Source organism: Micromys minutus (genome assembly GCF_963924665.1).
Source record: "Micromys minutus genome assembly, chromosome: 3".
NCBI classification, from domain to species: domain Eukaryota; kingdom Metazoa; phylum Chordata; class Mammalia; order Rodentia; family Muridae; genus Micromys; species Micromys minutus.
The window spans coordinates 84,843,099-84,858,269 of record NC_137972.1 but is presented as its reverse complement, the minus strand read 5'-3'; the positions used below and the strand labels follow the sequence as shown (position 1 = coordinate 84,858,269).

The 15,171-nt window shown below is 43.6% G+C and overlaps 1 protein-coding gene across 1 annotated transcript in view; it reads right to left on the bottom strand.

Moving 5' to 3' along the window:
• QPCT (glutaminyl-peptide cyclotransferase) overlaps positions 1-14,389 on the bottom strand; it is a 30,310-nt gene extending 15,921 nt beyond the window's left edge. The window contains exons 1-2 of the mRNA XM_080914971.1: positions 14,245-14,389; positions 3,128-3,274 (exon numbers count right to left, since the gene is read on the bottom strand). Coding sequence (XP_080771097.1) covers positions 3,128-3,274; positions 14,245-14,364 — 267 coding nt within the window. The 5' untranslated portion in view covers positions 14,365-14,389. The remainder of the gene's footprint in view (positions 1-3,127; positions 3,275-14,244) is intronic.
• Positions 14,390-15,171: the final 782 nt, after the last annotated feature.

The window sequence follows — 15,171 nt, the reverse complement described above, 5'->3', positions numbered from 1 at the left end:
TGAAGCAATAGAGGAAGCTATCTTGGGGTAACATTGGTATATGGTTGGTCCTAGGTCTAATGGAATTAAACATAAAGTCTAATTTTGAGAATCTGAGGATTGTTATGAGGAAGTGGACTTTCCAGTACTTGCACTAAGTCTGCAAATACACTATTGTGAGAGTTCTGTGAACGTTCAGTTAACTGTTTTCTAGGCTATCTTCTGCACAAGGCTCTGGGGATCCAAGCTGACACTCCACAAAGGGTTCTCCAGTGATGACTGTGCACCAGCAGTAAACATACCGGCATACTTTCCGCTGAAATTCAGTTTTGACTTTCCACACTCTCTGTGCATCCCTGGTTTCTCTAGCTTGTCTCTTTTAGAAAAGGATCTTGATTGTCCCTCATGAAAACTGGCCACCCTTGTGACTCAATTTACTCTCTATGTCTACACTGGAAATCACTGAAATACCCACAATTTAATGCCTTCTACTTATTTTTTTATAAATAAGTTATATCTTGAGATTAAAATTTAAATTCCATAGGCAGTTTGGGCCTCATTGATCAAAGGCTATAAATGCAAGTTTTAAGATACAACTCTCCAAAAAAGCTGACAGAGATGAGCATCTACCCTGTGACTACAAGACTTAAGCCACAAACTGACTTTGTGTCACGTCCTCAGGATTCTGAAGCTGAGACTCTTAAATCATAACCGTGTCTCTGTGGACTACAGAGAACTGACCTAGTTCCCCAAAGGCCTAAGAGGAACAATTTTACTTATTGGGGCTACTTACATTTGGCTTTGAATAAAAGGCTGTGACCCTACTCAAAGATTCTTTGCAAGGTACCCTCATAATAATTGTCTCTTCCATTTTCAGATAAAGAAGCCTTTTCTCTTCCACAACTTAAGGGACATCGTTATAAATTACCGATAGCAGTTTTCTTATTGAAAACAGTAAGACTGGATCTCTTAGGTAAAACTTCTTCGGTAATATTTATGTTCTAATTGATTATTTGGAAATCTCACAGTATGTATCCAGATAACACTTCCAGTCTTCCCATGCCCAGCCCCCTCCCCAGCAGTCTCCCCATCATCTAGTACATATAACTGCAAATAAATTAATTCAGATAACTACGCCTCGGTTCTTTTTAAATAAGTATATTGGGATAGGAATATAGCATTATTGTGGAAACTAAATGAGCTCTTTGCAAGTTGGCCATCATACATCCAGGCATGGTAGTTTACAACTGCAACCCTACATCATAGGAGAATCAGACAGAAGGATTACCTCAAGTTTAAGGCCAGCCTGAGCTACATGCTAAGTTCTAGGCCAGCCTGGATTGTAGAGTGATACTGTGTGTGTGTGTGTGTGTGTGTGTGTGTGTGTGTGTGTGTGTATGTATAAAGAAAGAAGAGAGCTAGGAAAGGACGGAAGTTGGTTATCATAGTCTTCCTCCCCATTCTCTTCCTCCTCCATCATCATCACCATCATTATCATCATTATCACCATCACTATCATCATCACCAAAATCATCATCACTATTCCTCAATGTCTGAAAGCTAAAATAACCAACTCTATTAGGGCTTTGTTGGGAATTGGTTCTAATGCTTTAAATTAATTCAGTCCCTACCCCCCAAAATCAGGAATCTGCATGTACAAATGCTGAAGGTCCTTGTCTCCAATTGGTTTTTGAATGATCAATAAAGATCCAATAACCAATATCTGGGCAGGTAGACTGAGATTGGACCTTTAGATTTTCACAGGCTAGGGACTGGGAGAGAGAAAGGGGCAGAGATCTCCATGACGGAAAAGAAAAGAGACCAGACCTAAAGGCCTGCTGACTCATGAGAATCAGGGAAAGTGACCACACAAGCCACTTCCCCAATTGTGTTTGGAGTAGCAGAGATGAAATACAGATTTTTAAAGATGTTACCTCGGAACTACTGGAGCGGAGTATGTGCTAGCAGTGGGAAAGATTAGAAATGTCCCATTAGCTAGTCAAGGCATATTAAAATTACCTGGTGTGTGTGTGTGTGTGTGTGTGTGTGTGTTTCATTCATGAATCCAGATAGCTCTTGGCATGTGCAACCTGGGAGCACAGAGCAGTTAGCTAAACTCACCAAAACAGACCTTATCCTAGGAGCTATTCAAATGGGAAGAAGGAGCTAAAAAAGCCAACACACACATCTGTCAACGGTACACTTGCAGGGCAGAAGCTACACAGAAGAAAAAGAAGAGCCTGGAGCTGGGTAGATGAAGTGTGCAGGTCTCTCTAGACGCAGCAGTTGCTGCCCAGGTTTTTGACTAAGAAAAGTAGAATATTTAGTAAGAGGCACTGAGAGGTCAGTCCCATTCCTTCCCAAGCTGTCCCCTGAATGAGTTGAGTTTGAAAAAATTCAGACATTGAGAGGTGGAATTTTGTGTGGCTCAGGCAAATTGACAAAGATCAATTCAAGGTCTAGCCCAGCTTATAGTTTATTCTTTCCTTTACAGCACTGTCCTCCAAACAACAGTGGTAAAATCAATGAACCTAGAAATGCAATAGAATTTATAGTATCTATCTAAATTAGGGGTAGTAACAATGAGTACTTTTCCAAAAACTTTCCTTAGAGATAAATATATTGTTAAATGTCCTTGTCTGTAAAATACACCATTTTTTTTTTTTTTTTTTTTTACTGTGGGTTAAAGTAAATGTTCCAGGAGCTCAACTCTAGACAGAAGCTAATCATTGGCCTCAACCAAGAAAACAATTTCTCTCAAGAGGAAAAGGTTGGCAGCTCAGTGACTCACTCTTGCCCTAGAAAAGCTAAGCAAGCACTGTGAGGTTGGAGTTTAGATTCTAGGGGCCACAAAAATATGTCAGCAAGCTAGGAATGTGTCCTTGAAGTGACCAAGAGTGGGGGCCTTAGTGTTCTGAATTATAGCTGCTGTAGCCAAGACACTGATTTCACACAGACTGATTTTGAGTAAATGTGTATCCCTCAATTCAGAACAGACCGTTTCTCTCAGGTGTGTGCCTCTCTTGGTTACCTCTGACAGTGAGTGACGGGAAAATGTCATACATGACTCAGAACTTAAGCCGCCGCCATCTTATCCCTCATAGGAAAGCAAAGTATTTAAAACAGTCAGTGTGCACTGTGTTCTCACCTGACGAGCAGAGTAGCTTCCGGGCGATCCAGGATATCGTTCTATCAGCAATGGTCTCAAGTCATTTTGCCACATTTCAGAAATGCTGGTGCCTTCTACAACTTGGCGAAGAGATGAAGAATTCAAATGTGCCGGTTGGTGGTGGTTCTGTGATCAAATAAAAAGTACTTAGCTCCAATTACATGTGTTTAAGACTTAGCACGGCACATTTGTGATTAGCAGCTTTAAAAACATCAAAATAAAGGAGCAAGGTTGATGTCATATGAGATAAAGGACTCAATTGTAAAACTGTCACCTTGGAATGTCTAGATTTTTGGCAGCTTGTTTTAAAAACAAAATTGAAAGTCATGCTTTCATGGTAAGTCACCAACTGGTGTAACTTCCAATGACTTTTCTGAATAACTGTACTGTAAAACTGAGGTTTAAAAATAATAGCTATGGGCTGGTGAAATGGCTCAGGGACCATCCCTTGCCAACAAGATTAGAGAGCTGGGTTCTCTCTCTGGGACCCACATGGTGTAAGAAGAGAAGTGATTCCAGCAAGTTGTCCTCTGACCTTCATACATACACCGTGATGTAGATGTTCACACACACACACACACACACACACACACACCACATGCAACTTAAGAAAATTAATAACTATACAGAGTTGCAAACTTATGGCGGCAGGGTCATGAAGATTCCAAGGTCAGTGCCAGCCTGGACTACACAGAGGACCCCTATGTCAAAACATCAACATAACAACAACTACAAAAGGAACAATTTTCAGACTGTTATCTGAAGAAAATTTAATACTTAAAAAGCTGAAAACAGCAATGAAACGCCCTTTTGGCAGGGCCGTTTTATAACAGGCTGTGAAGCACTTCAGAACTACAAGGTGGGGAAGCCACCTACAGAATCCATGTTATCAGCCAATTCTCTTCATGTCTCACTCCCCAGGGAAAACCTAGTGAGTAGAGATGTTCTAGATCTGCACTGTCCAGTACAGGACATTCATGATTCCAATAGAATCATTCGTGACTATTAAGACTTGAAAGGTAGCTAGAACTGAGGTGTGCTTCAAGTGCAATATAGATTCCAGGCTTGGGGGTGGAATTTTTATTTTTTATTTTTGTTTTTGAGACAGTGTCTCACAGTGCATCCTTGGCTGATCTGGAGTGCATTTATGCAGACCAGGCTGGCCTCCAACTACCAGTCTCTGGGATTAAAAGCATGTACTACCACGCCTGGAAAACATATCACTTTTTAAGACATTTTTTATAAAAAGAAGAAATTGTGCCATTCATATTTCTCTGGATATGTGATAAAACAATTTTTACTATGCCGTAAGTGAAATATTTGTTAAAATTAATTTTACCTTTAACCTCTCATTGTAGTTACTAGAATATTTTAAATGACATTCCTTGGGGCTGAAGAGAAGAGCACTGGCTGCTCTTAAACAAGACACAATTTTAATTCCCAGCACCTATATGGTGACTTATAACCATCTAAACCTTCAGTCCTTGGGGAATCCAATGCCCTCTTCTGGTTTCTGTAGGCATCAGGCACACACAATGTACAGGCATACATGCAGACAGGACACACATGCACATTGATTGTACTGGCTAATTTTATGTCAACTTGACACAAGCTAGAGTCAGCTGAAAGGAGGGAGCCCCCGTAAGAGCAGACTGTAGGTAAGCGGTAGAGCATTTTTCAAATTAGAGACTGATGGGGGAGGGTTCAACCCATTGTGGGTGGTGCCACCCTTTTGTTGGTGGTTCTGAGTTCTATAAGAAAGCAGGTTGGGCAAGCCATGGAGTGAGTCAGTAAGCAGCACCCCTCCAAGGCCTCTGCATCAGCTCCTGCCATGAGTTACTGCCCTGACTTCCCTCACTGATGGACTGTTACCTGAAAGTGTCAGCTGCAATAAGCTCTTTTCTCCTTCCCCAAGCTGCTTTAGTCATAATGTTTCATCACAGCAGTAGTAACCTTAAGTTTTCAAAATAAAATGATATACATGCATTTATTTCACTTTAAATTTCAGAGTGTGTGTGTGTGCGTGTGTGTGTGTGTGTGTGTGTGTGTGTGTGTGTGTGTGTGTGTGTGTGTGTGTTGTGTTGTGTGTCATAGTGTATATACAGAGGTCAGAAGACAACTTCAGGTCTTGGTCCCCACCTTCCATCTTGTTTAGGATAAGGGTCTCTCTACATTTTTGCCCACTGTGTACACCAGGCTCGCTGCCTACAGGATTCGGGGGTTTTTCCATCTCAATCTCTCATCTCCTCACAGGCATTAAGATCACAGACCTCCAACACTGCTCACCTCGCTCTTGCATGGACTCTGAGGGTTCAAACACATGTTCTCATGTTGCAAGCATTTTTACACACTGAGCCTTCTTTCTAGCCCTCAGTTTCCATCAGTGTGGACTCAGGATGGATGACACTTCCTCATCCTGACATTTCAAAGCGTGACTTTGAAAACCGGAAAACTGGCTAAATAGGGACTCTTTTAGATTATCAATTTAATTATTTTATATTCTACTAAGGTTACAATATTCTTTAGTACGCTTATATATTAAAATAAAACTTTAAAATCTAAATAGACCTAATGTTCACATGTGTATCCTGAATATGACTTTACACGTGCTGAATTTTTGACACCCAAAATGACAAATCAGCTATTCATTACAAGTTTATCAGGCACTCCAAGGTGATGCAGCACTCCTCCTCAAAGGGAGATGAGATGCTGATCAAACAAGTTCTTCCTTAATGAGGATGAGTGACATAGGGACATTGAGTTCTTTGGAATGCAAAGCAGAAATTGAGAGAGCTCTGCCCATCCTACAGTTCCTTCCAGGATTAGTGTCAATTAGATACATTAAAACAATCAGACAGGTAATTCACTCCACATGAACCGCCCACACAGCCAATGAGTCACTGTAGAAATAGAGAGCAGTCCCGACTCATTTGCTTCTGTCCCTTTGCACTTTGGGATAGCCCAATGTGACTCTCCAGTGTTTATCATGCAAAGAGCACAAGCTGCTGGATAAGACTCATCTTTTCAGCATCTACCACGAGCTGTAACTCTGGCTGGGTTACTTAACCGCATGGGCTCCATTTCCTTGTCTGAAACATGGAGGTGATAATTCCCACACCCAGTGGTACTTAGAACTAAATGAGCCAATGCATACAGATAGCCTCATGTTTCCCAGGTGGAAGTTTTCTCCATCAGGTGGTAAAACAGTGTAGAATGTGAGACCTGGAAAAGTCACTTAGTCCAACCCCCTGACATCCACCAATGGAAACTGGGGTCTGTCAAAACCAACTGTAGACAGGTAAATCCATAAAAAAAAAAAAAAAAAAAAAAAACCCTGGTGGGAGGATTTTCATCCTAGCGTTCATTCTTCTGCCTCATCTCCACGCTTCCACTTTACTCTTGAATATTGATACTGTGCCTGATTATATTAACACTTTTTTTTCTTTTGGGGAATAATACATTTTAAAGCATATTTCTATGGGACAGGGTGATGACTCAATAGGTATAGGCACCTGCTTCCAAGTCTTAGGAACCTAAGTTCAATCCCCTGAATCCACATGGTGGAAGGAAAAAAACTGTCTTCTGCATGTTGTGCTCTAAGTTCCACGTAGGTGCAATGGTATACACACATGCACACACACACACACACACACACACACACACACACACACACACCTTAAGAAGTGTATTTCTTTCATATGTCATTCACTGGGGAAGAAAAATAAAATTATATAGATGTAAACTTTATAGACATAAACTCTATACAATGATATGAGAGTGGAAACCAAGCTGGAAGAGAAAGGGGGCTCTGAGTATGTCTGGAAGAGAAAGGGGCTCTGACTATGTCTGCAAGAGAAAGGGGTTCTGAGTGTGTCTGAGAGAGAAAGGGGGCTCTGAGTGTGTCTGGGAGAGAAAGGGACTCTGAGTGTGTCTGGGAGGACAAAGGGCACTGAGTATGTCTGGGAGAGAAAGGGGGCTCTGAGTGTGTCTGGGAGGACAAAGGGGGCTCTGAGTGTGTCTGGGAGAGAAAGGCGGCTCTGAGTGTGTCTGGGAGAGAAAGGGGTTCTGAGTGTGTCTGGGAGAGAAGGGGCTCTGAGTGTGTCTGGAAGGGAAAGGGTCTCTGAGTGTGTCTGGGAGAGAAAGGGGGCTCTGAGTGTGTCTGGGAGAGAAAGGGGGTTCTGAGTGTGTCTGGGAGAGAAGGGTCTCTAAGTATGTCTGGAAGAGAAAGGGTCTCTGAGTATGTCTGGGAGAGAAAGGGGGTGCTGAGTGTGTCTGGGAGAGAAAGAGGGTTCTGAGTGTGTCTGGGAGGGCAAAGGGGGCTCTGAGTGTGTCTGGGAGGGCAAAGGGGACTCTGAGTGTGTCTGGGAATAATGCTTGCAGAGCACAAGAAGTAGACTATGCTTAAAGTGCATTACACACTAGCATGAAATGGTCTTATGAAGCCCTGTATAACAGGTAAATATGTCTCCTGAAAGAACTTGTGGTTGAAGCCTTTAGCTCCCTAATACCTCCAGTGTCTTAGGTCCTCCTGTTAGATATTAAGCAGCATTTGAAGAAGAAAGCTGAATCTAAAGGACAAAACAAAATGTGAAGTGGAAGCCAAAGAAAATGGGGGCAGAAAGGAAGATCTCCATGGTTGCTTCTTCCTGACAAAAACCTGTGTGTCTCTCCCACTGCCTCAAAGCCCCACTGTGTGCGGCAGGCTCCATTCATCATTCCTTGGTCACCCTAGCATCCAGACTTTGAGTACTACTCCTTAAGGTCTTGGCATCTCAGCATGCAGTTTGCCCTTCAAACTGTTTCCCTTCCTCTTCACCTCGAAACTCCTGTATTCTTCATGCTTCAGCCTGAAGGCCATTCTCAGGTACCATGTTCAATAACTGAACACATAAGTCATGAGCTCCAGGAGAGCTAGAACTCTTACCCATTTACCTCTCCAGAGTCACACCAGTGTGGTTCACATTGAATACCTGGTAACTACTGGGTAATTTCAAGTAATAGACAAAGTAAGTATTATTCTAAAATGATCTTGGCTATAAACGTGCTTCTACAGTAAAGAAGGAAAAGTCACATCTCTGTCATCATAAATACTAAACTAGCTGAATGCACAGGCTGGTATAAAAGCCAGAAGAGACATGTGGATAAGGGGACAAGACATATTCTGGTTCTAGGTGGCTACCTGTTGAAAGAGGACAAGATGTCCTACTTCTGGGCTTGTAAACTTTGCTCCTTTAAAATTTCTGAACAATGCTTCTGACAATTCACAGCTCATTGTCCCGGGGCAGTAACGGTGACAAATACAAACTTTCATGTCAAAATCTGTTTCAGGGGCCAGCAATATGTCTCAGTGGTTAAAGGTATTTGCCATGAAGCTTGGTGACCTGAGTCCACTCCGCAGATTCCATACTGTAGGAGAGAACTGACTCCAGCAAGTCGCCCTTTGACATCCCTCCGGCCATCCACACCAGGTAAATAAGTGAATGAATATCCATATTTGCCCAAATATTTTATCAGTGGCTTCTTTTCTATTCCTTGCCCAGTGCTCCAACCCCAGAGCAAACCTAGTCACCACGGGCAGAGTTCTTCACTTCATTCTCACAGTGAAAGGAAATCAACATCATGTTTATACATGTTCTTTACCGAAGCTTGAAAAAAACCAAAGTCTCCAAAGACTTAAGAAAGGGGGGAATGAAATAAATGACCTCTATATTTATTTTCATAATGAAATTATGGTCTCTGTATTTGCCCCTTCCCACGTTGCTGTGGCACAGTGCCCTGAAATCACCGTTTAAGAAAGGACGAGTTCGGTTTGCTCAGTTTGAAGCAAATGTGTGCAGGCTCGTGGGGCTGCTGCTCACAGTACAGTGGGCAGCCGTTGGTTTGCAGAGAGAGATACATGTTGCTACTTTTTCTGTAGGGGATTCTAGCCTAGAAACCACGGCCACCCGCATGGACTATGTATCTTCCCACCTTTTTTTTAGCCCAGTCTAGACATTTTTTTCACAGGCATGCACAGAGCTTTGTCTCCTGGGTGATTCTACGGTCTTGTCAAACTGGTGAACAGTATTTACGGATCACAGCTGCCAACTGCAAAAGATACTGTGAATGAAAGCTGGGTGTCAGATGAGGTTTCTTTCTTAAATTCTTAGTAGCTGATAGCAAGTGCAATGGACAGACCCATGAATTCTCCCGAATAAACACTTTCAAGTACTCATCCGCTCTTCAACATCCTGAGCTAAACAACAACAAAATGGTTGATTTCATAAGTGCACTTCAATAAGGAGCTCCTTCCCCCTTCTTTCTGGACCAGATGAATCTGAAAAATCACAGAAAAAAAACAGACTTCCTAGTTGGTAAAGAACATTGAAAGCAAAGCAACTAGAGTCAGTTGTGCGAGCCACACCCCCTCCCATTCACAAAAAGCCCTTGCAGAAAAGCATACAGCTTGTACATGCTAAACAGCATACGGTCAACTAAAGCGGCATTTCAACCAGCCTTTTCACAGGGATCATCTAAGACCATCTGCAAATCGGGTATTTACATTACAATTCATAATAGTAGGAAATGTTCAGTTATGAAGTACCGATGAAAATAATTTTATGGTTGGGAGTCACCACAACACGAGGAACTGTTATCAAGGGGTCACAGTATTAAGAAGGCTGAGAACCACTGAACTTAAAGGACTCTTACACTCAGAACTTGCTACATACAGAAGCCTGTTTCAAAACAAGAGTAAGACAAAAGTAGAAAGGACAGGCTCAGAGAACAGGCACTGGACACAACATAGTGCTGAAGCTGGATGTGGGGTGCACACCTGTGGTTCCCATACAGCGGAGCCAGAGACAGGGAGTCACTCCAAGCCTGAAGTCAGCCTCATCTACACAGCAAGTTCCAGTCCTACAAAAGGACAGCACAGTGATACTCTGGCCCCAAACAAACAAAACAAAATGGCATGAAACCCAAGGGTAAGTGTAAATCCCAGTCTTACTCTGGGTCCATTTCAATTGAAAGGTACTTCAGCCATTTGCCAACATTCTCAGAGGAACGAGGCTCTGTTACACCCATGGCCTTGTCTTTTCATCCAGGCAGAAAGGACAATGAAGTCTGCTCTAGGTGACAAGAATCAGCTAAAACAAACCTGTGAACCAGATATCCCGAAGCATCTGTCTGATCACATGGGCCCAGGCATTTTGTTACATAATTTAGAGAAGGTCAAAACACTGTGTGTAAGGGAGACCATTGCAGAAATAGAGCCAATTCACCCTTCTTTTATGAACATTCCAGACAGTCCTCAGATTAAACTTTTGCGACCTGCAAGTTCCACTCAGCCAGCAGTTACTGAAATGTGTGTGTGAGCCATGGATGGCAGACAAAGCAGTGAAAGGAGCTGGAAACTGACCAAGATCCTGCCTTTTTGTCCAGCGCAAACAGGTTCGCTTCCTAAAATCAGAGCGGAGAGGGAAACACAATGGCAGGACCAACCCCAGATCCTCACTGAGTAGACATGTCTGAGAAACGTGTCCTAACCTGTAAAACGGGTGTTATGTTTCTAAACCACAAGATGGTAGAGACTCCAAGAGGAAGGTGGTTTTCTCCCTGCACTAGAGGTCTTCACAGACCTCTCTGTCCCTCCCTGCCTTGGAGTCTCTGGTTTCCACTCATAGGTGGAAGAGTAGCTGAGTAAAATTAGAGAGGGGGGGAAATCTTATGGGCGCTTAGAATAGCAAGCGGTTCCAAACCAGATAAGCGTGAGATGTTGCAGGTAACCATGTATAGCTTGTGAGAACCGCCTCTGGGTCCTTCAGAGTCTTCGCCTCTCCAACTCTAATATGATATGCATTTTCCTCCTTCGGCATTGTCACAATAAAGGAAAAACCTTTCCAGTCAAAATACATCATGTCTCGGCTTTATTGATAGGGATTTGCGAGCAACCTCAACGTTCAAGTCGAAGAAATAAATTATTAACTTAATGATGGTTTTGCAATCATCAAGTTATGCTTTCAGGGAATTTTATGCCTGCAGTAAGATACGTGACACGCTATTAATCATTTTAAACGGTATGTACAATACTGACTGCAAAAAATACTTATGTATCTTTATTTTTAAATAATTAACATGCGTTGAGCCTTTAATGTAAGTGAGTCACTGTGCTGTTTTAATGCTCATTTAGTCCCTAGAACAAGCTCAAATTTAATCATTGTCACTCATCTCTATAAATCTCTCCCCCCCCCCGCCTCTCTCTCTCTCTCTCTCTCTCTCTCTCTCTCTCTCTCTCTCTCTCTCTCTCTCTCTGTGTGTGTGTGTGTGTGTGTGTGTGTGTGTCTTATTGCAGGGGGCAATAAGAACACCCCAAAAAATTAGAAGGAATTATCTGAAGAATGAGATTGTGAGTCACGCTGGCTTTCCTTTTAGGATACTTTGTTACATTCACAACTAGACTATGTCAAGTGATGTTGAACCATTCAGCTCACTGGAGCTGACATTCCTCTTAAAATGCAGGGAGATTATCATTTTATAGCAGTTCTTCTATAAGGGAGAACTGATTTAATGTGATTTTAAAAACAAAACAAAACAAAACAAAAATACTAAACCAAAAAGAATGGGTCTGTAGCCAAAAGCCAGGATTGAGGATTCGGGAGAATGTGATTCGGGAAGTCATTTTAGATACAGATCCACCTTCAGCATAATGATAACTCAAAAACTAGGAGAGGTCAAGGAACACACACACACACACACACACACACACACCTGGGCTATCTAGACACTGTTCCTCACTTAGCCAATATTTATCCACCTTAAAAAGAGAGAGAGGAAGTAAAGCAGAACTGGGAAGAGTTCCTGATTTCCAGTCCATAAATGGAGACAAGCACCGTCTTCACTGTGAGCCTCCCATGAGGCGAGCTTATCTATCTGACAACTGGTCTCTTCATGTTAATACCCTTCCGTATACACATATGTGGGCCCAGTCAGGAGTGTAATCACCTATTTCTATGAACGGTTTCTAGGCTTCATAGCATGGTTCTAAAGACAGTCATAAACTAGGGTTAATGTGTTTTTGCTCATTTGGATGCTACTCCAAGAGACACACCTCTGCTCCTAAACAAAGGTTTCAAATCTGATGCTTTCCTTCTCCTTCTCTTGTTGGCAGACCAGTGCACCAAGAGCGTGTCTAGTCTGATAAAAACAGCCAAATGTCATAAAAGGCAGGAAGGCGTGCGTTGACGTGTAGGCTGATTCATATCCCAGGCTGTAAAGTGTATCTGGCTGCCCAGAAGACTTTTGTGGAGACCTTTAGAACTAGGAGAGCAGGAGGGGCTATTCACTGAGAAATGTCATGGCTGACTGTCATTAGCTCCTGCCAATTGAGGGCGCTTGTTCACTCAGTGAAACGGTTGTTAGAAGCTTCTTAAGATAAAGAACAGAAATTCACATCTCAAAAGACATTTCTGAAAAGTCAAATCTGAATTAGTGTAAAACATTTTAAGAACACAGCCCACGGAATCAACCGACCAGAACTCAAGTGGGCTCAGAGATCAGGAAGCCTATATGGGACTGCACATATGTTATGGTTTTGTGGCTTGGTGTGCTTGTGAGATTCCTATCAGTGGGAGCGGGAGCTGTCTCTGACTCTTTTGCCTGCCTTTGGGGCCCCTTTCCTTTTCCTGGGTTGCCTAATCCACCTTGATGTGAGACTACGTGGATGGTCCTACTGTAGGTTGTTCCGTCCCATTTGGATAATGTCCCCAGGAGGCCTGCTCTTTTCTGAAGAGAGGTAGAGGAGGAGCTGAATCCTGGAGCAAAGGCCAGTGCAGGGAGGGGAAATTGCAGTAGAGACTAATATATGAGAGAAGAATAAATAAAAGGGAACATATCTTTTTAAAAAAAAAAATCACAGAATGTTCTCCCACCTAGAAACACCCCAGCCTGCTACACGTGCCCACAGGCAGGCCCTGGGTGTAGCTCAACCCCAGACAGTGTATCTCACCTATTTAAATTCGTCTTAAAGACAAGTTTGGCCTGGTGCCACATTCTGGTTTTAAAGTCTTTTCCATGCTTGACCTCCCAGGTAACCCCAAAGAAGTACTTGAAAAGTACTTCCCAGCCTCTGTGGGAAGCTGTTTTACTCATCCTGGAAAGACTGAACCTGTGCGGCTGGCGTTGACTCCCCACACCCACTCCAGACTCCCTGTGTAAATGGGGATCTGTTGTGAGTTCTGAAGAGAAGCTGCCTAAGCCGGAGCTCACCTAAAGTGAGCCATTCATACTCAAGTGCACGAGACTAAGCGGGAATGAGCATTTTGGGTGTGCAGAAACGCTGAAAGCATTTAAAATACTCGTTTAGTAATGTTGACAGAAGTTTATATCCGGAAACCGATGTTTTTCTTAGTTTCTTTAAAGACGTGCCATTTTATTCCAAAACCATCAGCATTTGCCTAACTCGTAGCAATTTCACGATTTCAAAACTGTTGCACAGGAAAAGGAAGTAATTGTGAATCTATTTTCTTCACACAAAGCGACTTGGCTTTTCATTTTTATTCTGAATTCTTTAAATGAGATTTCCACAACTGAATTCATTTATCTGAAAACAGTGTGCATCTCTTTTAAATATTTAACAATACGCTGGCGCTGAGTCCACAAGGAAACTCAATCCCCATAGAGCATCCTTGAACGCAATAGTTGGGGATCCGCGGGGGAAACCCCTAGAAGCATAGTCTAGGCACCCAGGAGCGAGAGAGGGGAGCGCTGGCCTCCTGGGTTGCGATTGGGCAGTTGGCTCCCCATGTCCCCGTTCTTCCACAACCAGGGAGACATACTTCCTGTGCCTATCAGCACCCCCATCAGAGTGCAGCCAAAGGGAGGCCGGTGACATCACCCAGCCCCCAGGCGACTCCCTAGCAGCCCAGAGACCAGCCCTGGCGCTCAGACTTGTGAGAGAGAGTACTGGCTTCCTAGGAACTGCGTGAAGATTTAGTGCCTGGGCAGGGAGACAGCATCCCTGACCCGCCTCCTGCTAGTCCAGAATAAGGTGACCGAGTCCTAGGTCCTGGCACCCTTCAACAACCACTCAGGTACAGAACACAACAGCGACCGCTCACCTTCTCCTGCGTCCAGGCAGCGGTGACCCGACTCAGATTCCCGGCTGTCAGGGAGAGTACCGTCGTCAGCAGCAGCAGGTGGAGGGTGCCCATGACGCGCCGGTCTTCACCGCCTGCCATCTCTGCAAGAGTGTGTGGGCGCGGATTCCCGGGGCAGCCGGCGGTCACGAGCCCGGGAACGCGCGCTGGTCGCCCTGCCTTCCCCCTTCTCCACCCCTGGGTTGACTGTGTCTGCCTCCCAGTCGCCTCCTGTGGCCTCCCGCTGCACAACGCAAGCACAAACCAGCTGTTCTCCTCTCCCAGATGCCTGCAAGCCAGGGGACTGGGCTTCCCTGGGTGACAGGAGCTTTGGAATCCAAGGAACAAAGAAAACCACTTTCTTATCCTTGAAAGAATGGATGGAAGGAAGAAAGGAAGGAAGGAAGGAAGGAAGGAAGGAAGGAAGGAAGGAAGGAAGGAAGGAAGGAAGGAAGAAAAAAAGGAAGGACAGAAGGACTAGAAAAAGCCTTCCTGTAGTCCCCAAAGCCACAGATAAGAAACGGGTTTAACAGGCTTTGGGGGCTACCTATTTTAGTGGTTTCACCTATTCATGGATGATACTTGGACAGAATCAATATTTGTTCAATGCTCTGTACCAGGCACCATTCCAGATTCTAGGTGATCTAACTGAGACCTGGAGGGAGGGAGCCCGGGACTGGAAGACCCTGGGAAAAGTGTTTCTTCTAGAACAGTGGTTCTCAACTACCTCATTGCTTCCACCCTTTAATACAGCTCCTCATGTTGTGGTAACCCTCAACCATAAAATTATTTTTGTTGCTACTTTATAACTGTAATTTTGCTGCTGTTATGAATCATAAGGTGATATGTAGGATGTCTGTTATGTGACCCTTGTGAAAGGATTGAGAACCACTTCTCTAGAAGCTACCA